At 39.3% G+C, this 25,284-nt stretch overlaps 1 protein-coding gene across 1 annotated transcript; it reads left to right on the forward strand.

The window, feature by feature from the left end:
- Positions 1 to 579: 579 nt before the first annotated feature.
- Positions 580 to 23,649, forward strand: LOC6565815 (midnolin homolog). The gene is made up of 4 exons (XM_032738745.1): positions 580 to 900; positions 10,802 to 10,889; positions 20,079 to 22,190; positions 22,822 to 23,649. The coding sequence occupies exons 1-4, from the start codon at positions 719 to 721 to the stop codon at positions 23,611 to 23,613; spliced, it is 3,174 nt and encodes a 1,057-aa protein (XP_032594636.1). The 5' UTR covers positions 580 to 718; the 3' UTR covers positions 23,614 to 23,649.
- The last annotated feature ends 1,635 nt before the right edge of the window (positions 23,650 to 25,284 follow it).

Genomic DNA, 25,284 nt, shown 5'->3' on the forward strand with positions numbered 1-25,284 from the left:
CCTCGTTCGCATCACACGTAACTGTGTTTGTTTGCCGCGCCTCCTTCCCCCTCCAGCCCCCCACGCCTCCACCACCAGCACGACGTCGACGTCTCCATCATTGTCTGTTTTCGACTCGATTCTGTGCCTGTGGCTGTGTGTGTGTGTGAACTTCGTCGTCAGCAGCAGCAATAGACAAAAATTTCAAAGCAGCGCAGCCGCGTTCAACATTGACGTCGCTCTTTGTGCGTGCGTGCGTCTGTGTGTGTGAGTGCGTGCTATAAGGTGTGGTGTGTATAGAAAATCGATTGAAGCAGCCGATTGTCGTTCCCGTTACGCGATTTTTTTTGTTTGTGTTTTTTTTTGCCTGTCTTGAACGCATACTCTGCAAGTTGAAGCTGATTTTTGTTTGAGTGTTTTTTGTTGCGTGGTGAGTGCAAAAATGGATAAATCGACGACAAGAAATACGGCCAATGCAAAGGCCGCAACGGCGGAAAATGAGGCAACAGCAACAAATGGCACCGCTGCTGCTGGGTGTGGCAGCAATGTTAATACCAACAACAACAACAACAGCAGCAGCAGCAAGAACAACAATAACAGCAGCATCAATAACAGCAACAACAACAATAACAGCAGCAGCCATGTTAGACAACAACGTTATCCAAGCACAAGTGCGCTGCTTAACAATAACAGTAACATAAACAGTAACAGTTCCACAACAGTTGCCAGCGAAACGGGAATGGGAATTGGAATGGGAAGTGGCAACAATAATATGATGATTAACCTTAATATCAGTACCACAACCGGCGGCAACTTTGGCGTCAGCGTTGAGCCTCACATCAGCGTCGAGAGTCTCAAAAAGATTATTGCCAAGAAACTGAAAGTGGCCAAGGATCGCATCTGTTTGCTTCATCGCGAAAAGTGAGTAAAAAAACAAAAATCAGCCACAAGAAACATAAAAAAGTATATATATTACCAGAAAATCTGTTCACCTTTCTTTGTGTATACCTGTATACCCTTCTAGCCGGACATAGACTATTCAAGGGTGTGTGTGTGTGTAATCTTCTAATTGTCTCTCTCTCTGCTTCTCTCCCCTCCAAAATAATGACCAATGACGCAACATTTTTGCTCTCGCTTCTCTCGAATCGAATGGCAAGGGAGAATAAGAAACGGTAGACGCAAAGGCGTATTGGTATTAGTGTTGGTGTTGGGCTTTGCCAGCAACAAGTGTTAATTTATATACACACACACATACATATATTTATGTGCGTAGGTTTCTCTCTCGCTCTCAAAAAGATCTTGCTAGTGATAATTGTTCTATTGAAACGTGCCCCTTTTACGGTCTGCGTATTTTTGGTTTTATTATTTAAGCTTTGTTTAGTTTTAATGCTTTTCGTGCCCGATCGTTTGTGTGTATGCCTTTGTTATGCTTTGCTGTAAGGTGAGCTCACGTGTGGTGAGTATGGCAGATAGGTAAAGAGAAAGAGAGAGCTGGAGAGAGAGAGAGTGTGTACGTGTATGTGTATGTGTATTGTGGTGATCTTCCCTAATTTGTATAAAATGTAACAGCTAACAAGATTTGGATGCCCTCCAGTGTTACCCTATATTATTTGCAATGAATAAATTGGAAATCGACAAAATCGGTTCGAGGGCGAATCAAATCAACAAATTTAGGTGGTTTATTGTTTTTGTAATTTTTTTAACATCTTTGTTTTGGGTACAGTGTAGCTGACTTTTTAAGTCGAACTCAAAATCGGGCAGCAATGCTTAAAAAACACAATAAAAGAGAACAAATATGAAATGTTTGAGTTTTTCGGCTTCTCTCTCTCTCTCTCTTTTGTGCTGGCTCAGTTGTTGCATCTGTTGTATGCCGCTTACCACTTTATAACAACAACAACAACCATGCAATTCATGCAAAACTTTTGCTTTGTTGCCGATTGTGATTGTTTTCTTTTCTCTCCTCTTTGCCATGTGAAGATTTAATTTCTCGCTTTTGCTTGCTGCGCTGCTCTTTGTTCTTGGCTGCAATAACAAATTGTTGCTGGCTGCACTTATCGCCGATGATGTTGTTGATGATGATTCGTTGTTGCTGGCTAGGTTGCCGAGTTGACTTGAACTGGGCTCTCCTTTGTTTGCTCAAAGTTCTACGACCACCCAAATGTCAGATGTTGTTTAACCCGCAGAAGCCATAAAAAAAAACAACCTTATCCCCCCACCCTCACCTGTTAATGGAGAACCCACCACCATTTTCACCACTTGCAAAGCCTTTCGCCCATCCACCATAAGACCAAGTTGAACCTAACTCCTTCCAAGATTTACATATTAAGTAAGCAATTCGTAACTAATTTACATATAATTGAAAACAAAGCTTTTGATTTGATATTATGTTTTTGCAAGTCTGAAATGAATGCAGTTATCGATTTGCACCTGTAGGTGTATCGGCATTGCATCGTTTATTATTGAATCGATAACATATATATAGAAATATATATATTGATTTTTAAGGAGAGAGAGTGCAAATATTATATCTGGATATATCTGGCAGTATATATGTGTATATATAATCCATAGAGTACTAAGAAAATTCAAGAGCTACAAATTTAGGTGCATGCATGCATTCAACTTGCTTCATAATTGAATTACCAACAGTTGCTGACTGTTGTAAACATTGCAAATATTTGTGCAAAGACCCGAAGAAAAGAGGGAGAGAGATGGAGAGATTAACAGCAGCGGTGCATTGACACCTCCAGATAAAACCACCACCCATGATGATGATGATGATGTTGATGAGATATTTATCGATATTTGTGCTTGACAATTTGAAATAGTTTACGAAACAGACACATACATACAAATAATTATGCATGTGTGTGTGTGTGTTTGTGTGTATCACGGAAACGTGCCTTTCCCACTCAATTTGCAGCTATGTAATCGTAATGTAATTCGAATTATTCGCATAATTCCCTGTACCATTTCAAAATCTGAAGAGGGTATTATCAACTTTTGCAAATAAATGGGCAATAGTTAAAAGCGGTAGCATATAAATATAAATGAAAAATACATTTTTTAAATAAAAGGCACACACACACATAAATTCAATGTGTACCAGCGAAAATAGGGTATCTTGGAGTTCAACACTTTCCTCATCTATTATGTCTAATTGTTCATTTTTTTCGCCCTGCTGCGACGTTTTTGCTGTTGCTGTCGACGCCAACGCTAAACGCCAGCGTCGCCTTCATTTTCAATGCAAATACACTTTTGGCATATCAAGAACGACGTCAGCGCCCAGAATCGACAGAACAGCGCCGTTTTCTCTCCCCCCATCCCCTTTGCGCGCCTTTCCTTTGGGTTCTGCGGATGTGGGGCCGGCCGGCAATTGTGTGTTTTGCCTGCCTGCTTGAGAGAGTACATCTCGTGCGTCACTCTCTCTTTATCTCTCTCGTTCTCTCTGTTTTGCGCTCTCTTCATGGTGTGCATGTGTTGTGTGCTGAGCTGCTGCTGCTTCTGACTATTTGCATTTGCTTGCAATGTTTGCCCTTTCGCAAAATCGCCTTCCGGTGTCTGCTGCGCTGCTGTCAGTTTGTTGATAAAAGCAAAAGCGACTGCGCTGCCAACGTTCGAATCTCGTTGTGTTGAAATTAGAAGCAGCGGTATTAGCAGCTGCTGTTTTTTTTTTCATTTGTATTTTTCTATTTCATTTTTTTTAGTTAGGTGGTCGCTGAATTGCGGGAGGGAGATATAGGCAGGGGTAGCGTAGGCGGTGTCCGAGGTGTTTGTTATTTTTCGTTGCTGTGATTTCTCATTGTTGTTTGCTGCTGCTGGCGTTGTTCTTCTTTTGTTTTTATTGCTTGCTTTGCTTTCGTCTCCATCGTTGCCTGCCCTCAGCTTTGTTGTTGTTTTTTTTTTTGTTTTTCTTTGTTTAATTTGTCTTTGTGTTGTTTGTGGCTGGGTTGTTATGCAGTCAGTCGATGTGGTGGATGGGTGAAGGGTGGGGAAAGGGATGATTTTTCGGGAAGGGGCCAGCGGTGTAGGCAGCCATATAAAGCTCTCCCTCTTTTTCTCTCTCTAACTATCTATCTATGCATTTCTATCTTGCTCTTAACGTTTCCGTCTCTCTCTCTCTCTCTCTCTCTCTCTCTCTCTGTCTGTCAGCTCTCTCTCTCTCCTTATACACACATTTGGCTTTGGCTTTGGCTGCTTTTCAGCTGTTTTTTTTTACTCCCGTCTGTCATCGATTTTCTATGCAACCCTTTTAGAAAGCTCTTTTGCACCACGGTGGTTGCTTTTATTTCTGCTTCTTCTTATTCTTCTTGATGGTTGCGTGTATGTGTGTGTGTGTGTGTGTGTGAATGGGTGGGTGGGTTGGGTGGCCAGGTAGCTGGACTAATGCACTTGGCCTGGTCATCATCCCCATTGCTGCTAGTCAACCTAGTTTGCACCCACACACAACCATGAACACACACACATACACACATGCATATCTGTTTGTATGTATAGTATCAAGAATTCCAAATAGTTGACCATATGGTTTTTATTTTTTGTTATTCGCCTGAAATTAACGAAAACCAACTTATCGCGGGTGGGTTTTTGTTATGCTTGCAACCCCCAGTTAAAAGCTTACCTAACCGCACCCCCAATTAACCCCTCCCCACCCACACCCCCACAAAGCCACGACCAACGCTGCGGTCATTAAAAGCAGCCACACGAAAACTGAAAACCTAAAAATCTTTTGTAGACTGAATTTCAAATCAGAGATTGAAGCAGCGCCTGCAATAGAGATGGAAATGAAGGTGAAGATGGAGATGGAGATGGAAATGGAGATGAAGATGGAAACTGGTGAAACTTGCTCTCCCACGCTGCACAGCTCTCTCACAGAACGAAACCCTCTCCCTGCTTTAGGATGATGATGGGAAGGCGTCTCTTGGTTTTTGCGGGGGGTAATTAATGTTGGGATGATCACTTCACCGACCTACTGTTGCTCCACCTTGGGGGTACAAAGAATGTACCATATTCAAAAATACACTATATCAAGAAAGTATTTTGACAAAGGGAAAAATTCACAGTTTTCAATTTCTTTGTGGTTTTTTAAATTTAATGTTTAACTAGTAGAAAAATATAAAGAATAAAATAATAAGGTGCAGTTTTTTGTTGTTTGTCAAAAGATTTTCTTGACATAGTGTAGATGCATTTGCAAACAGAAACCAATTTTCACAATTCGATTGCGCATTTTCATAATGCGAAAAGTAGAGATTTTTAATTTGTTTTTAGTACTTCTCAGAATATTTTAAGTATAGCTCAAGCATGTCAGTGTGAACTTGACTAAATTTTCATTTAAGTTGATCGATTGATAAACAAAAAAATCAAATCACTTGAGTTGCATACTAATAGTGCAAAGGAAAAATATTAAATTTTCATTTTTCATATTCTTTTATGTTGTTTATATTCTTTTTTATAGTTTTTGGTATTGAATGGTTATAAATCACAGGAGATTATTGCCACAGAGTTCTCATTTGCAACTATTCTAATGGGGCAACTATTCATGGTGTGTGCTGGGGCGTGTGTGTGTGTGTGTGTATCTATCTTAGCTCAAATTTATACAATGTACATGTGTGTAAACATCTGTATCTATTATACATCTATATGCATATATATCAATAGTAAATACCATGAGGTCGTTTCTGAGTGTGATATGTGTGCAAAAATATTTACATTCTGGCAACTGCATCTGCTTCACCCGTGTTTATTTGTGTATGTCTGTCTGTATCTCTGAAATAATTTGTTGCACCATCAAAAAGTATTGTATCATATTTTTGGCAAGCCAACAATTAAAATATGTAGACATTTAAAGGGTTGTAGAATTTTTTTTTCAAATATAATTATACGTTTAAATGAGTGCTATTTATTTAAGTTTTATTTGTGAACGAACTAATCTTTATATTTACTATATATTTATATATTTAGTTGAAAGCACAATAAATAATAATATAACTATTCATTTAAATATTAAGAAACGAATAGAAATTAAATTCCCGCATGAAAACAGAAAAATGTGCATAAAAATGTTAGAAAAAAAACTGACATTTATCATTATTCGATTTCACCTTTCACTTGCATATATATAAATATTCAAAATTGACATCTGTGCTTTAAAATATTGGATAAAGTTGATGAAATTCACTTACTGAGAGTTTTCCAATAGGACAAGGAATGCTTGAGGAATATTCTGCTGTTTGTCAAGGGTTAATTAATTTATTATTTTATTAAGTCCTGATCAAGATCAACTAAATAATCGATTAAAAAACGATGTGAAATAAAACGGAAAGCAAAATGCAAAACAAAACAAATCAATTTAGTCAAAACCATCAAAATCAAACCAGATTTCTCCGTCTTTGTCTTAGTGTTCGTTGATTTGTGTTTGCAATATTAATGAAACTAGATTATAAATCGAATTTAAACTTCCCGTGTGCATTTTTAGTGTCTATTTGGGATTGGGTTGGTTTTGTGTTGTCGACGGCGACAAGGTGCTAGAATACAAGTTAACAAAAATTGGATGTGTGAGTGCTGAAAGGAAAAAAGGAGTTTGAGTTTTATTTATGTTAAGTTTATTTGCAAATAACAAAAGCAACTTAACAAATGTGAAAAATAAACAATATGAGAGAGGTTAATATGCTGTTTTACTATATTTTCATTTTAATATTAATATTAGTTTAGTTCATTTGAAAATAATTCCAAAAATTTGAAAATAAAATCTTTCTAATATTATGAATTTTGCAATATATTTTGAAATTATCGATAAATTTATTTTTTCATATATATGTTCATAGATCATATATATAGATCTCGAGTCTTGAATCTTTCAATGACTCGTCAACAGTTTGTTTGTTTAATCCTTGGCAGTGCCCGCTGCGAGTTTGTCTTTTCACTCCCGTCGCGTGAATTGTAATGTAAATCGACAGTGTGTGGAATGTAATATGTAATGTCTGTACATATTATGTACAGTTTTACAGCTGTTGTACAGTTGCTGTACAGTACAGCCTTCGACAGTCCAAGTGGCTTGAGACTCCCTTCCCTTCGCCCCTCGTGTTATTTGCTCAGTATTAGCGCCACACACATTATAGACGTCAGTGGATTTCTTGGATGATTTTTTTGTTGTGTTTTTTTTGCTTGTCTTGTCTGCTTGTCTGCCACGTGAGTTGAGCTGTGTGCGCTACTTTTCCGGTTTTTGGGTTTGGATTCAAATGGAAACATGGCAATATGGCAACACTTGGTGGTTGCTTCCTTTATTTCTTCAAGTGTTCAACTGGACGACGATGACGACAATGATGATGATGACGACAATGATGACGATGACGGTGGTGAAATTTCAGTTTCCAACTGTGTCTTTGCTCGACAACTGTAAGATTTTCTGATGGTTTGCTCTTGCTGCTTCTGCTTATGCAGCTATCCTGTGTAGATATGGAGAGGCAGGCGAATGCAGGACACAGCATAATAAATAATACACATGATAATTTACGTAGCGAGCAGCGAACACACACACACAAACACAGTCTCTTTTCTTTCATTTTATATATATATATATATATTTGTGTGTGTGTGTGTTTGTTTGTGTGCAAGGTGGTGGAATTTGATGTTGTCTTGCTTTTGGTTTGAGTTTCGGATTACATACATATGCGCAAACACACACACATACATGCGCATAAATACGTGTGTGTGTTGAATGCTGCATTTTAAGCAAGTTACAAAAGAAAGTCAATGCAAGAAGAGGAGAGAAACAAATGCAAAGAAAAAGAGGATTGCTGCTTCACGCACAGCCATCAAGCAAGAAAGGGACAGAAACATAATGCGAGTTACATAGATCAATCGACAGCATAACCTCAAACTATGTACGTGTATGTGTATATATGTATGTGTGCGTGTGTATGAGCGCCAGACCATGTGCTGTGTGTGAGTCTGGCCGCCTAGCAAGCGTACAGTTTGAGGAGAGCAGAGCAGAGCTGCTGCAGAGCAGCTGACTGTTAACAGTTATAAAGCAACTGGTGAACAAGGTTAATTTAATATTCCGCCTCATGTTGAGGATATGGTAAGGGGGGTTGCTGCGTCTGCCAGCTAAAAATCTGTCTCTGTCTCTTTCTCTATCTCTATCTGGGTATTCGCCGACAACGGCTTTGGCTTCGCCATCAGCTTCGTTTGGCCTTCGTTGCCTGCCAGAGACGTCGGCGTAAGCATCAGCGTCAGCAGCACCATCGTCGTCTGTTGTCTATTGCGCTAAAGCAGTGAAGCGACGCTAACGCAGACACCTCCGCAGACAAAATCGACTCGCGCACACACACACAGATAGGCATACGCGACGCCACACCTTCAATATATATATATATATATATATATATATATATATATATATATATATATATATATATATATATATATATATATATATATATATATATATATATATATATATATATATATATATATATATATATATATATATATATATGTATGTATAAATATATGTGGTTGTGTGTGTGTGTATGCTTTAAAGCTTGAGTAACTTTAACTCTGACTGCGGCGGCTGCGGCTGCTGCTGTCTGACTGACTCTCATGTGTGGTGAGTTTTGGCACCTGCTGCTGCTGCTGCTCCGAATGTGTATGTTTGTATGTGTGCACACGCACATGTAACTGAGTGTTTGTGCGTGTATGTTTCTATGCCAGAGGAGCATTCACCACAGCGCTTTCTTTCGCGTTATGCATTGTGAATTGCTTATCGCTTGTCTCCTCTCTCTCTCTCTCTCTCTCTCTCTCTCTGTCTTCATCTGTGTTCGTGTGTGTGTGTGCGTCTGTCTGTCTGCCTGTGGGCATGCTTTGCCGGTCGGGTATATAAATACATACCTACGTATGTACAGCAATATGTATATTTCTATGTATGGTTGCATGTTACCGCAAGCAATTTACGTAAGCAGCAATGATTGAACATTAATACTGTTAATTTCGATGTATTTATGCCTGTGTGTGCGTGTGCGTGCGATGTTTGTAGCGTGACACGCCTCGTGCTGACCCAAATATGCTTCGTATTTTTTCTTTTTCTTTATTTTCGTTCGTGCTTAACCGCAACATCGGCAACACCAAGCAAATCTTATCAATTCATCAGTCATGCATGCAGTCATTTATCGTTCGTTCCTTTTGCCGTTGTTGTTGTTGTTGTTGACTGTGTGTTACCTCATTGACAGCAATTCGCCGCAACTCGGCCTCTGTCTCGCTCTATCTCGCTCTTATTCGCCCTCGCGGCAATATGGGCAGCAATCTGCTGCTGCGTCAACTTGTTCAATTAAAACGACTGCGACAGTGACTGCGACTGTGACTTCGACTGCGACTGCGACTGCGACTGCAACTGTTCTTATGTGCTTAGCAAATTTGTCAATATGTTATTTGCTCGAAAATTCGTTAGTTGTGATATAGAATTATAATTAGGGACTAGCCATATAAACTGATGGAGCCGCAATATTAATCATCATTGAAATATGCTATCAAAAACAATATTTTACTTTATAAGTACTTAAGAAAATGTCAAGATAAGTTCAGCAGTTCTTAAAAATAGATAGTATCTAGCGGGTCTTCAGATAGTGGTATAACAGATATTTCTAGGAAAGTTCTTTAAAAATATAATATTTAGGTAACTTTTGAACTTATCGAGTTCGTCGCAAATGATATACATGTATGTAGCACGAAATATCAGCTTTTAATTATCTCGATCAGATCGAACGATCGTGGCAGATTTTAATTTCTTGCTGTATTCCTGCCTGTTAATATTTACAGCTTAAATGTATTTTAAATTTAATATTCAGCGAACTGATTTATGGAAATTGGCATTATTGCTCCAAGCACACTTATCGGTGATCTGCTTTGGATAATCATAAAACGATAATGCCCCTGATTGTGTGTTGCAGCTCCTGTTTTTTTTTTTATTTTACTTATTTTGTATTTTTATTTCACCTGCACAAGTCTCATGCAAATCGAAGTCATTGTCTTGTATTTTTTATTTATTTTATTCTTTTTTCGCAACTGTGTATGCGGGGCTTTAACCTTTTTTTACGCATGCTTACAGAACATATTTACTAGAATATATCTAACAGCTGGGTATATCGTAGTCGAACTCACTCGTCTACAGCATTCTTAATCGTTTTTTTTTTGTGTTGCTGTAATTAAAATAAAAAGCACACATGCAAAAGTGTTAAAAAGGCAACGAAACAGCAAAGTCAGCCGTAAAATTTGGTGACAAAATGGCACAATTAGGGAACCAGCTGTCATAACTTACTAATACACGTCTCGAATTTTATTATCTTTTTATATATTCCATTTAAATAAACAAAAAACAAAAAAAAAACACATACACATATATTTAAGGCTATATGTACTGACATTTTTTATATATATACATGTATATAAATAATGTGACGTTCGATGACTGTAAGCCTTTGTACCTTCTCAAGTACTGTTGTTGTTTTTGTTAAAAAAGCAATAACAATAATCGAACGGTGTTCTGCAAACAGTCGATTCGAATTTCAGTTCAAATATGTACGCAATAAACGCTAAAAATAGAAGAAAAAAATCTATATCTATTCAATGGTTCCTCGGGCAGTCATTTCGGAGGGGAAAAAATCATGTAGATTAAATGAAAACTATACATAAAAACTACAACAAAATATGTATGAATTTATTTTGGGGATGCATACAATAAATTTCAAATAATCAATGAAACTGTGGCAGTGGCATTCTCCTTATATTATTGCTTTCTTTTATCGTCTTGCTCATTTTGTCATTGCAGAGAACTTCAGGATGGAAGCCTCAGAGATCACAACTTAATGGACGGCTCTAAGATCATTCTAATACCAAATGTAGAAACTGGCTTGTTGGTAAGTTATAACTAAAAACTAGGCTACAGTTGCTTATAAATGCGTTAGATTCGAATCTTTAAATGAACAGGATATTAGTAATTCCATATTATCAATAAATCAATACACAAAAAAAAAAAATGAAGAAGAAAAAACAGCAAAGTTATATCCTGTTATCCTGTTATATCCTGTATTTGTCTTTGCGATATGAATTTTAAAAAAAGAAAACACATTAAAATATAATCCCGTCTTAAGCACTTCTTCTGCAACGTAAAGAAATTTAAATATTAAAAATGATTTCATTTTTATTTTGCTTTCACCAATAAATTATGACAAGTAAATGGAATTATAATTGTACTTTAAATATTATTTTATTTTAGAATGCCTCACTTTTCAAATAAGTGTATATTCTATATAAATTAGAAGAGTCTGCCTTTAAAATTGTAGCATTTATTGCTATCGGAAATGTAAATGTATCAATAATCGAGAAACGGATTCAGTTATCGATCAAATAAAGCAAAATTGATCTGCGCCAGCAAAACCTATATTCCAAATTTGAAGTCTCTAGCCCTTATTGTCTTTGAGATCTGGGCGTTCATACAGACAAATGGTTATGGCTATATCGACTCGGCTGTTGACCATGATGAACAACATACATATATGTATACTTCATGGGGTCGGAGATGCCTCCGCCTGTTACATACATTTGCACAAAACTGTAATATCCTTTTTACCCATTTTTAGTGGGTTCAGGGAGAATATATTCCAAGTTTCATGCAGATAGCTTTATATCAGTTTTATAACTGAGAGACTAGTTGACATAGAAGGTATGTGGACTCGAATAGTGATGCGGATCAAGAATATATATACTTACACTCAATTGGCAGAAACCTAACGATTGAAATTGTTAGCCGCATGAGTAATATGAAATTCAAAGTGACTATTAATTAGCTCCGATGCGTAATATCTTTGCTGAAAATGTCAGCTTGACCTTTGGATTTTGATGGCGTTGGCGATTTTTTGTTGCTCGGCGTCTGAATTTTGAGTCGAGCAATACTTTCTCATTAAAGCTCGGCTGAGAAGTGGTGGGAGGAGGACATGCGAGCAGAGGAGGCTGGGGAGACGTGTGTGAATCAGTCGATTGATAGAATCAACAATTGATTTTCATGTCAAGCAACAAATGAAGCCACTTCATTTCAATATTTGTACAAAAATGTTGCCCAAAAATGTTGAACAAAAATTCAACCTAAAAATAAACAATAATTAAACTAATGGACAATATACGACTAGAAGATACCCTGTGCCTATCGTTTATCTCAATTATAGGTATAGTCCACAGGTAGAAAATTTACATTTGAGAACTAAGAGAAACGTTTAGAAAACGCTCTATCCAATTCTGAAAGAGGAGCACAGATTTACATATATTGACTCGCCTATTAATGCTGATAAGGAATATCTATATGCACTATGGAGTCGAACTTCATAAACCCCATCTTACCCAATGGGTACAGCGTATTTAAATAATTCATTTATGTAAATTGTACATACATATATAAATATATATTATATTATATATATAATTTATATATCGGCCTGCATTTTAAGTTCGAATCGTTGAACTGCGTTAAATGGCGTTGAATCTGTGAACTGACCGCTAACCGGTTTCTCCGATGTCACAATAAGACCTAAAAGCAAACAACAAACAGAAAATGAGAAAAAAGTGTTTGTATTAAAATAAATATGAAAATAAATTAAAATTTAATTACTGCCAAATAACTTTGGAAACGATATTAACAACATCAATGCCAACAGTGACTGGCGACTGTCTTCAACTGTGACTCTGTCATTGTATTTACATTATATACAAAAAATATATTCAAGTTGTGCAAAAGTATTTAACAGGCAGTTTTTTCTTTTATATTTATCTGAAATATTTTCAAGTAAAAAAATGCAAAAAAAAAAAGATGGCAGAACCTCTCGCAAGCACCTAACTTAAAAGTGTTTTTATTATATATTTATTTACGCTTCAGTTCAATCAGTATCTGATGGCTGTTCGTTTAGCTCGGCAACAACAAACTCATTTCGAAGCATCCAAAATCGGAAACGGCAACAAAAAAGATTTACGCTAGCAATACCCATTTTGAATTAGATAATTAAACTAGGAACTTCTTAAGAGATTAACGAAATGTCGCAAAGAAAAATCGTAAGTTTATGTTAACTTCATAATTATCATACCCCCAACGATTTCTTCTCTTGCCTTAGGTGTAGAGCCCGAGGGTGGAAAGTTACGACTAGGAATGGTATCATTTGTGGAGTGTATGTTTTCAAAATTGGCAGCCGAATCTGTGAATGACTGAAAAATGAGATTCAGGTTCAGCATCCGTTATACTTTCTGTTCGCCAGCGATGTGTGTAGATATTATTCTCCCCACTTGCCACTTAATTTCATTGAAGCGTTCACTTTTTTGGCGACTGCCTTATTTTGATCAGTTCGGATTGAGTCATGGAATGTGAATGCATTGCTTGCTCCTAATTAGTGAACGTTTGGACAGGTGACGATTTCAGTGTGCAGTGCTCAATTCCACCCAACGAGAGCAGCCTCCCATTACCATCCCCATCACTGATGGGTTGACTTGATTTATGAATTAAATGAGTAATGATGCGGGACAAGGTGACCGCTGTGGGTCACTCAGCAGTGTGCAGCTACTTGGGTATAAACGCTTTTAAAATCGGAGAGTTTAAATGTTAAATATTAAAAAAAATAAACAAATAAATAATCGCTGGTTTTTGGTCTTACAGGGTTTTAATGGGTTAATGGATTGTTTTATTTAAATAATAATATTTGAAGCGTCATCAAGAACAAAATAAATAAATAGAAAACTAGCAAGATTACAGAGAAAATGACACTGCAGATGTCAGGTAGTTATCTAAAATTCCGGATATAGTACCTATAAAACAGAGTGTATTTTTAATACATATAATTTTTTAGTCTGCCACAATATTGGCACATTGTTCCAATTTTGTCTGCAAAAACATTTCGTGTGTCACTCTTAACTTAACTTAAGACAAAATATGTACAAAATATAAACAAAAAAAAGGAAAAATCTGCAAATGCAACACAAGCTGTCGAAATTTGTCATAATGTTCAAGTCAGTGGGTCAGATATATAAAAAAAAATCTTTGTCTTTCGAACCGATTGGACATATTGAATGCAAATATTGAATGAATATTGGATTGTGGTTGTCAATCACAATGAGCACATCAACTGCATTAAATGCATTTTGAAGAGTTGTGGCACAACTTGCAAATTGATTGTTGTTGATTGTTAACTTTGCATCACCTATTGCAGTTCTCTTGCTTCCCCTCCTCTCGTCTTGCCCTTGTTTTGATATCATTTCGATTTCGATTCAACCGTATTTTTAATTTACACATTGCCCTCTTGAAGTATATCGTTGCAGTCGATTCAAAATTCGAAAAGACACACAAAATACTCGTGTCGAACTTCTAACATTCGCGGCATACTTTACGAATGTTGAATGTATAGAATGTTATCCATGACTGGACTGAAATGTTAATGTTCGCCTGTTATGAACAGAAATGCTTAACAACGGACTGTGTGCCATCATAGATACATATATTATTAAATCTATTTAAATATGAGCAGGTGGTCTTTTGTCAGATGTGTTCTCTCCCCTGTTATACTCTGATATACCAAAAGATATATCGCATCAGAGTGTTTTGTCTTGTTTTTCTTTTGTGATGGGTTGTTTTGGGTAGGTAGGTGGGCGTTGTCTTCATTTTCGTCTTCGTTGAGTGAGTCATGCACCATGACCGACTGTAAGGTGGATCACAGCGTCCCCCGGATTGGGGGGTATTGGGAGATTGGGGCATGGTATGCATAATTAATATCATTTAAATGATGCGATGGCGCATCGCAAGTCAAATTAATTACTTTTGCTTTCACTTTCGCTGAATTGAATTTTGCGGCCAGATGCTGCTTTTCTGTTGTGTGCGCAATTTATATTTTATTCTGTATTTCTGTGTTTCTGTGCCTCTGTGCGGGACGATTGCATAGATTTATAAAAATGGTTTTTTATTGCACTTTGTCAAACCAGCCATACAGAATACAAGAGAAGAAGCCCTAAGAAGAAGACCACTTCGTGCAGACAAAGGCCCAAATTTTATAATGTTAATTATGACGATAATGGTGCACTTGATGATGATGATGATGATGATAAATGAAAGAATAGCTGCTCAAACAAAAGCAGCAGTTAACAACATATAGAGCCATAAAGAGCCAAAAACACAAAAACGATGCAGTCATCCAATCAAAATTATGTGTCCTTTGTAATTTTGGCGAAAGGAAAACAAAATATGTATATACATATGTAGACATTTAAAATTCGAATAAAGAAAGAGTCAACAAAGTCTCTTATAGTCTCTGAGAACTTGATCAACAGATACCCTGTTTTGAAGCCTGTACTTTAATCGTCAATCAGTGAAAAAATTATGTTGCTTTGTTTGGACTTTCTAACTTTGCAAAATATATTTTTGTACTTATATACTATGCGGTAAATTTATTGGTATTATCAATATCGCACCTCTGAAATTAAAGTACACCTTTAAAGTCGGATGTTATCAATGAAATTAATGACAAAGGCAAATATATAATATAAATTACAAAACAAAATGTTTTTTTCAATAATAATAACACTCATAACTAGGGAATTTAGTCCGGATATCTTTTGAAATCCTTTGCTCCTACAGCTCCTTCCAGCTAGAGACTTCAAATCGACTCAGAATAAGAACTCGTTCAGTTCATGAGTCAGGTAATGGATTAAGATTGGAATTCGAGTTACAAACAGATTAAATCAATACATGTAGTCCACAATATTAGAACGAGTCACTATATTTCGACACTAGATTGCTGCTGTTTCAAAGCTCGGATCAAAATCGAAAAGTCCATGTCTACCACAGTTTTAGAGCTAGTGCATTATTAATTATCGCAATATGATGGAACGTATAGATTGTCATGGAGGAACATTCATGCGGCGCTATTGTTGCTTATGCAATTTACAAAAGCCGGTTTTATCTTTTTTGTGTTGAAAAAAGTTCCCCTTCTCTGTGAATTCCGTTCAAGGGATGAATCGCTTAAATTCTAAACAATTCTCTAGTATACCAATGTAATTATACACGCACCCATTAAAACTGGGTAAAAAGGGTATAATGGTCGTATGCCAAAGTATGTAACAAGCAGAAGGAAGCATCTCCAAGTCCAAAAAGTATATATATATATATATATATATATATGTGATAGGGAGTCGATGTAGCTATGTCATCTAACTGTGTCAGTCCGTGTGAACAAACGCTATTCCAAGACATTGACTATTATTGATCAACTTAAGATCAGATAAGAAACGTCCAAGTCGGGCTCTCTTAACTATAACTTTTTTTCTTGTTTTTGTTTTTGTTGTTTAAGCCTTGCTTTGCTCGCGTCAATCTGCTGAAATAAGACATTTTGGCAGTTGTTAAAAATGAACACAACAAAGCAGCGAGTAAAAGAGCAAATGAATAAAGTATTATCAACTGATTTAGCATGCAACCAGTTGAACAACAATTGGTCGGAAAATGAGTTACTCTGTGTAGAACGTTTAGCTATTACGGGGTATCTGCTAGCGCATACTCTCGGCTTGGGCATTGTTTTTGTTGTTTTTATTATACCTACAGCGACCGATGGCAATTGGTTGATTCGTAAGACAAACCGGTTATGTAGCTGCTGCTGGCATTTGCCGGCTAATGCCTGTCAAACTGTACTTGAACAAGTGCAAAAAAGCAGTAGGCAGCGACGTCAACGCAGCTGCTGCTGTTGCTTAGATAACATAGCGCCAGCGCAGCGCAGGCAAACAAACGAAGCCACTCGTCGCGAACGATGGCGCCAGCCGCCAGCCTTTGTTATATTTTGTGTTATTGCTTAATCATAGAAGACATACCCTTGCAGAAGGCATTACGAAAATGTCGTCAAGTGTGACCTCATCCCATATATATATATATATATATATATATATATATATATACTTGATCAGCATCAATAAACTAATCTGTCTAATAATGAAATATGTAATTCGGCCACACTTTTACAGTAACATTTTTGTTTTGTTTTTGAACATACTTTACAACTGTTAAACGTACAGTATGTTGTTGAACATGTCTGCAAACTGTACAAAAATTGAAGAATGTGTGAAATGTTGATAGTGGAATCAGTCGTTGGTTTATTCTTGTACTTTTTGTTGTTAACTATTCGTTTATTATTTTTTACATGCACTTTAGAGTGGAGTGGGTGGTCGCCTGGTAAAAATGTGGCGGGCGGAGGTGGGTTGTTCGCAGACGTTGGTTGGATTGGAATTCTTATCAGTTAAGCGCTGCGATGTGTGGCACAAGTTATTTGTTTTATACATGTGACGATCGCTGAACAGCTGAGGCGGGTGGTGGGTGGTAGGTACATGTGTAGGTGCACATCGTTTTTGAAAGCTACGCAATAAAAATATTTTCATGGTCAGCAAACACACGCCACGCACACACATGCTGATCACACATTCGCATTCTAATGGAGAAAAACTAACAAATTAATTTAGCTTTGTTCCCAGAATGAACACTCAAAAACACACATACGCACACACACACACACACACATGCATGTGGACGAAGTGCTTTGTTAGTGTGGTGGCTTTGTGTCCAGTTCTAGCAATGCTAATTGACTTTGTTTGAGCACGTGCAAAGTCCAATGACTTGCCAACTGTAAGGCACAGCAACGAGGCCAATCAACGATGTTAATTAAACGTTTTGCTAAATACACATAAATAGCAACATAGAAATAATGTCTATGATTGAAGAAAACAAAAAACAACCATTTAATAGATACAATGAAACAAACATCTGCACTTTGCAGATGATATTATTCTAGTTTAATTTAAATATAGCCGTGTCCGTCTCTATCTCTAAGTTGTTGTTTTCTAAGTTTCTTAGTTTCTTTATTCTTCTTGTTTATAATGCACTTTTTTTTTTTTGCATTGCTCGCCTAGATAGACAGATAGACCCAGACATGCATGCATATCACAAATTGTGTCGTAGCAATAGTAAAAATTAAGGGAGTGCAACATAAATCGTTAGAGAGAGAGAAAGAAATAAAGTAAGTATGTGGGGAGAAGGGAGAGACAGAGAGAGGGAGAGAGAGCCGTAAGCCGAAAGCTTTTGAAATACAGTGGAGCAAAGCTCTTAAATAACCGAATTGGCCACCTGTCATCTTTTTGTTATTGTTGTTGAGCTTACATTTTTGAATTTACAATTTGACGGCTGATTGCTGACGACGAAGCTGCTGCTGCTGCATGACGTAAGCTGCGCTGGCGACAAATCGCAACGACGACGTCAGCTGACCTTGGTACATTTTACAACAACAACAACAAGTGAAACCAAGCTTTAACCATACCAAGGCCAGTCAATAGGCCTCGAAGAGTTAGTCAAAGAAGAGATACATAAAATAAAAATGAGAAGAAATATAATAAAAATAAAAAATACGCAAAATTTGTAGTTTGTAGTTGCTATGCAGCCCCGTTAAAGAAGTTGCATAACTGTTGCTTAACGCTCCTCACTCACTCTCACTCACTGCCTGTGTCAGCCAGCAGCAGGTAATAATGATCAAATATATATATATATATAAATATATATATATATATATATGTGTGTGTGTATGTGTGTATGCATGCGTGCATGCAGTCGATCTTTTATATATATATATATATATATATATGTATGTATTAATGTGCGTTTTTGTTTGAGACTTGGCAACGATTAATTAACCCAGACCTTCAAATAACAAATCGAGTTGACATCGACTGAATAATGCTTTCATACCTATACCCTTACGAAGGCTAATACAGTCTTATGAATATTTCTTTCTTTTTTTTAAATTTAAATCAATTTTTATTCATTTTGTGTGTTTAGTTTGATTAATTCAAATAAATAATGAATTCTGTTTAAGTGTAATTCACATTAAAACGCAGTTGCATTTTTTAAAGATTAATCATAGTTTTTCTAATATACTGTATATATATATATATCGAGCCCGAACTACGAACCCAATGTGATATTATGATTCTAAGTCTCTTTGTTTTGTTTTTAGTATGTAGAAAACATTGTTGTTCCCAAATAAAGTTAATCTTTGTCAGGGTGTGCGTAGTGCGGCGACTTTTTTCTTATTTGTTGTTGTCGCTGGTTTTGTTTTTTCTTTCTTTGTTCAGCAAGCGGGCAAAAAACCAAATTGAACAATTGTCGCAATATTTTTTTTTTTTTAATAAACTTTTTTGTGCAAAGATCAAAACACTACTAAGTAATCATACTAAGGAAAGCGCCCATAAATTGTAAATTTGCGATTTATAATTCGCGCATAGTGGTTAACGATCACAGCCACAGTCAACAAAATAATACGACTTTGAATAGAGGTACAGATCCCTGGGCTCACCAGTGTATCTCTCTCTCCCTCTGTCTCTCTCTCCCTCTTTCTCTATCTCTGCCTCTTTCTCTATCTCTCCCTCTATCTCTCTCTCTTGCTCTTTCATTTTCTCTCTGATACTCTCATTCCATCCCGTTGTTCAAGTAGCTTCTAATTGGACTCCTTGCACGTATTTCGTATATCGAAGTTGAGGAATTTTCTAATCGATCGTTTGTTAAATTCTGCTAATTGTTGGTTGGTTGATTGAGTTAGCATACATACACATGGCCCTTTTATCAGCAATATAATAGTTATAATTAATATGATGTTGTTAATAGTAGATTACATTTAAGTCTGAGTATTCGATATTCGATATTCGTTGCTGATTATGCTGGCTATTTGAATTGCCGCCCGATCGCACTGAAATGCCACTGAAATTCCCCGTGGCCAAAAAAAAAATCATATCTTGCTGTATAAAGCCCACTTTACAGATAAAAAAAAAAAAAAAAAAATATCGATAATGAAAAACTCCATATTCAAATCCACAATTTTAACTCGGTGTTGGCCCTGTATTATATTTTAAACTTCAAGAAAAAAGTGACGAAATATATTAAAACACATCGTTGATCTGTAATGTGGATCTAACCAACAAGTAATCGAGTGCAGTTACAGTATTCAGCTAAATATACTAATCTGGAATATATATATATTTATGTCTGATTGCAGGCACAGCGTCCGGAGAATACAGTGATGCAGGCGCTGGAATCGCTTAACGACTCGCAGGTTAATGACTTCCTCAGCGGCAAGACGCCACTCAATCTGAGCATGCGACTGGGCGACCACATGATGCTCATTCAGCTGCAGTTGAGCACTGTTAATCCAGCTGGTGGCACCGCTGCTAGCGCTGCTGCGACGGCTGCCCTGCCGCCAGCGACCAGTGGCAGCAGCTCGTCTTCCGCTTCCAGCAGCAGTAGCTCCTCCTCCTCCTCGTCGACGTCGTCGTCGTCCTCCTCCAGTTGCAGTGGTGCTGCCTCCAACAACAACTCCAGCAGCAGTAGCAGCAACCATTTGTCGCATACGCCGCGCACACGCTCCAGCAGCCAGCGAGCGGCAAGTGGTCGCATTGGCAACGGACACGTGCACAGCCATCAGCATCCGAGTCTGCACCACAGTCACAGTCACCACCACCATCACCATCATCATCACCACAACGCCTCGGCAGTGGCCGCTGGCAGCGCTGGCAATAGCAGCACACGCAAGCTCCTCGACATGGAGCAGCGTTCCAGCAGTGGTGGTGGCGGTGGTGGTGGTGGAGCTGGAGCTGGAAGTCGCATCCTGAGCACTGCACAAACAGCGGAAGGCAGTTCGGGGCATGGACAGCAGTCAATTAAAAGCTCCGATCTAAGCTCATTTCTCAGCAAGCACGACTACGAGAGTCTCCAGAATATTGTGAAGAGCATTGCACTAAATCAGGCACCACTCAGTGCACCAGCAACAGCAACGGCGACTGCAGCAACAACGGCAACTGCAACTGCAACAGCAACCGCGACGGCAACAGCAACAGTTGCAGATGCAGTCGCAGTGCCACAGTCGAAACCACAACTGGAGCAGTCGCCAATTAAATCGCTTTCGAATCTCGTTTCGAGCCCCATTAAAACAACGACCATTAAGAGCATACATGTTGCCCACGGCTCGTCGAACAATGCCAATTGCGGCTCTACCTCGATTCACGGTGCCGGCACCAGTTCAATCAATTCCACCACCAGTTCCTCCCATAGCTCAAGTTCCATCAGCTGCACCAGCGGTGGCTGTCAGCAGGATCCGATAGCCGCCAAGCTCACTTCGTGCCTGTGCAAGCGCCTGCCCACAACCAATCCAGCACCGACAACAAAAACCGTTGCAACAGCAACACTACCGCCTCCACCAGTTGACCCACAACCAGCAGCACTAGTTGCTCCAACAGCTGGCAGCAGCAACATTGGCCGTGCTTCAACTATTTCTGGGTGCGTTGGCGGCGGCGACAGTGCCCTGCACAAGACGGTAAATAATACGATTGCTATATCACGGTCGAAGCATCGGCACCACCATCACCACCACCATCACCATCATCACTATCATCATGCAGTTGCGGCTGCTGCGGCTGCAGCAGCAGCAGCTGCGCTCAAGCCCCAGTTGGCAGCCCCAAAAAGTGGGACAACCACAACAACGATGGCAACAGCAACAGCAGCAACCACAACAACAACAAAAATGGTTGCAAGCAACAGTAGCAGTGTCAGCACTGAGCTGGAATCCGCCGCAGGATTGGCCGTTTCGGATACCCGGACACTGGCGGAGGCATCGCGCAATTTGACCCAAACGTTGCGAAAGCTCTCCAAAGAGGTGTTCACCAACAAGATCGATTTGGCCGGTGGCGGGAGCATCGGTGTTGGTGCCGGTGCTGGTCTCGCCGGCGGTGAGGAAACACCACGCAAAAGTGGCTCCGGCGCTGTGATTGAGTCGATGAAGAATCACGGCAAGGGCATCTACTCGGGCACATTTTCGGGCACACTCAATCCGGCGCTGCAGGATCGCTTTGGACGGCCAAAGCGTGACATTTCGACAGTAATTCACATACTGAACGATCTGTTGAGTGCCACGCCTCAATACAGCCGCGCCGCACGCATCAGCTTTGAGGCACCCACCAGTGGCGGCGCCTCCACATCCTCAAGTTCCACAACCTCTTCCAGCAGCAGCACTAGCAACAGCAACGGTCACGCAGCCATCACAGCAGCTGCAAATCCTGGAGCAGCAGCTGCACCACCACCTGGTGGCTTGCACCATGGCGTGCGTAGTAAAATTGTGAGTATCTGTATCTGCCTCTGCTTCTCTCTCTGTCTCTTTCTGAGTTCTGGGAAACGTTCACAAGATAATTCCAACCAGGGAGGAATGCCCAAATGGATCACCCGGACTGAATAGGTCTACACAATACGAATAGGTTTCCTCGTACAAATGGGGGGATCTCCTCGAGCAACTGGTCTTAAACCTGTTCATTGTGGTGTCTTTCAAGTGAAGGCATCTGCGATCAAGGAAGCTCTTTATCTGCCATCAACCCAGGAAGTCGGGGAAAACAATCAGCATCTGCTCAGACAGCCAAACTGCCAGGATCTCTTTACGAGACTGCCCACCTCACTGGAGGGAGGGAAACTGCGCTGCGGAAATGTTGGGCAGGCGCAGAGACTACGTCTTCTCTGCTTCCAGAGTTCATCCAAGCCACAGGATGGGACCACAGTCTTGGTTAGCCAGTTTTCATAGGGACGGACTGCAGCAGAGCCCCAAGTGGATAGGAGGAGAGGGGAGCGTGCCCACGCTTTGCCCACTCCCGCCGACAACCGCCCCAACCTAACCTAACCCTGCCCTGGCCATTTGTGGCATCATTTGTTTTGTGTCCGCCATTTAATTGACAAATTCTCGTGATCTCTTTCTGTTGCAGTACTCGACGAAACATCATAACTGTGCCAAGTGCAACAGCCGCGCGCAGCAGCAACAGGCAGTGGCAGCGGCAAGTTTGTCTAGCGGCAGCTGCGCCTATGGCGAATGCAAAGGTCATTACCTGGCCAAGGGAGGCGCAACCGCTGGCAATGGCAAGCCATCCACACTGGTTGGCTGCTGCACCGATGCGTCCAGCACTACGGCTGCCAATACGCTTGGTGGTGGCAACTCGGATGTCATCAGTGGCGGCAGTGGCAGCGGCGGCTGCATGTGCCGCTACCGTGCAAGCAGCGCCGAGGATGGTGGTCAGCCGAAGCGGGAACACATGTGCCAAAAGTGCGTTGTGGAGCAGACCAATCTGAAGACAAAATCCAAACTGGATCAGCTGCGACTGGTCATGCAGCAGCGCAAGCAGAAGCGTGAGGCACGCAAACTGAAGAGTTCGCCGTACAACGGTACAGTGAACTCTGCAACACTGGCAACGTCGACCTCCAGCACCTCCACCTCCAACTCCACCTCGACCTCCTCGACATCGAGCTCCACCGTTGAGGCGGTGGTGCCACAGTCATCACAGTACAGCAGCCCCGTAGGCAGCGCAATGGTGGCCACCCCTTCAGCACCCCTTCAGGCCGCCAACACAACGCCAAACAGCAGCAGCAGCAGCAACAACAGCAGCAGCACAACCACAACCACAACAACAACAGCAGCTGCTGCTGCTGCAGCTGCAGCCACAGCACCGCCGAATGAGGTCTCACCTAACCACATAGTCGAGGAGGTGGATACGGCCGCTTAGGTGCAACTATAACTGTTTACCCTTTGTTGCATTTATTAGTTAACAGTTGCAAGAAACAAGTAAAAGAACAGCAACCAAAACAAATACGCATATACATATACAGTGTCTCCCAGCTCGAAAGACCCAGTGTCTAGCAAAAATTTTAAAGTGCTATAAGGTTTAAACAAAGAAACGATCGCAAAATGTTTAAATGCCAATTTGTTTCATGTTATATGACGTTTGAAAAATTAACTTTAGTTTTTATTAAAATATTAATTAATTAACTAAAATTAGTCCAAAACTGAAATCTTATCCAAAATACAGGTCAAATCTTATTTCGACAGTCTTAGAAAAGTAACATATTAGGCGTATAAAAACTTAAATAAGGATGTTAATACTTATTATGATATCCTTTAGCCCTAATAACTTCCCCTAACCTATTATTCATGGAAGATACCAGCTTCCGGGTCGTTTCTGGACTGATTTTGCTCCACTCATCCAGCAGAGCATTCTTGAGATCGGATCTTGGGACTCAGCTCAGTATTGGGCAGTCGCCACACATAATTCCGTCCGTCTAAGCCAAAAATGTTGAATTTGGGCTCATCTTCAAATATGAGTGTGTTCCAGAACCCCAAATCCTTGTCCAAGTGGATTTTGACGAATGTCATCCTAGTCCCTTTATGTTTTGCGCTTATAAAGGGCTTTTCCGTGGTACTCGGGCATTAAAGTCATGGTTGCGCAGAACCCGGCGCACAGTTTCCACACTGCACTTTTTCCCCATTTCATCCTGCACCTGTTGAGTCAGTTTTGGAGCCGATAGCTTTGGATTTTCCCTTATTTTCCTGATGTTGGATAATTAGTTTATGGCAAGCAGTTAAATTTTTTGCTAGACATTGGGTCTTTTGAGCTGTGAGACACTGTACACATATAGATGCAAAATTCCGTTTTTTTTTTCTAATTTGTTTAAATTTGTTTACAATGTGGCAGCGTCACGAATAATCCCCACCCCACACCACCCCGCCCCCTCACTCCTCTAACTCGAAAGTGTTTGAAACAACAACAGAGAAAAAGTCGTTGAGCTGTTAAATTAATTTTAAGATACTTAACATCAACATGATCATCGTCTTTATTAATTGTCATTATCAGCTATACCACCAATCCCCCAATCCCCCATCCCACGTCCCCAAAATCATTTATGTATAATTCATTTAGTTAAAATGTTTAAATTAAGCTTAAAATGTAAAATGGTAAAGCAAAAGAAATCTTCAAATGGTAACTTTGATGTAAGCCAACAAACAATGCCTAGCGCTATGAACTACAACAAAAAAGAAAAGGAAAAAAAATAATATTACTAATTATAAAAACGTACAATTCAATTTTACATATATACACACACACACACCTACACACACACACAAGTGAATCGCGTTGCATATGCGACTTAAGCAGCTTTATGTTATGTTAACTTTTTGGGGCAATGCTCGCGTTGCCTTTTAGCAGCGCCTTTAGTTGGGCGCTGGAAACCTAATTTGCCTTAATAGAAAATCGTCATTTTGTTTGTGCTTGGATTGCGCAACGTTCTGTCATCATTATTATTATAATTATCATTATTATTACTATTATTATTACATATTATTATAATTACAAGTATGCAAATAATCACCAACATTGTGTTTCTTTATTAATATTATT

The sequence above is a fragment of the Drosophila grimshawi genome, unplaced genomic scaffold, assembly GCF_018153295.1.
Source record: "Drosophila grimshawi isolate 15287-2541.00 unplaced genomic scaffold, ASM1815329v1 contig_848, whole genome shotgun sequence".
In the NCBI taxonomy this organism is placed as follows: domain Eukaryota; kingdom Metazoa; phylum Arthropoda; class Insecta; order Diptera; family Drosophilidae; genus Drosophila; species Drosophila grimshawi.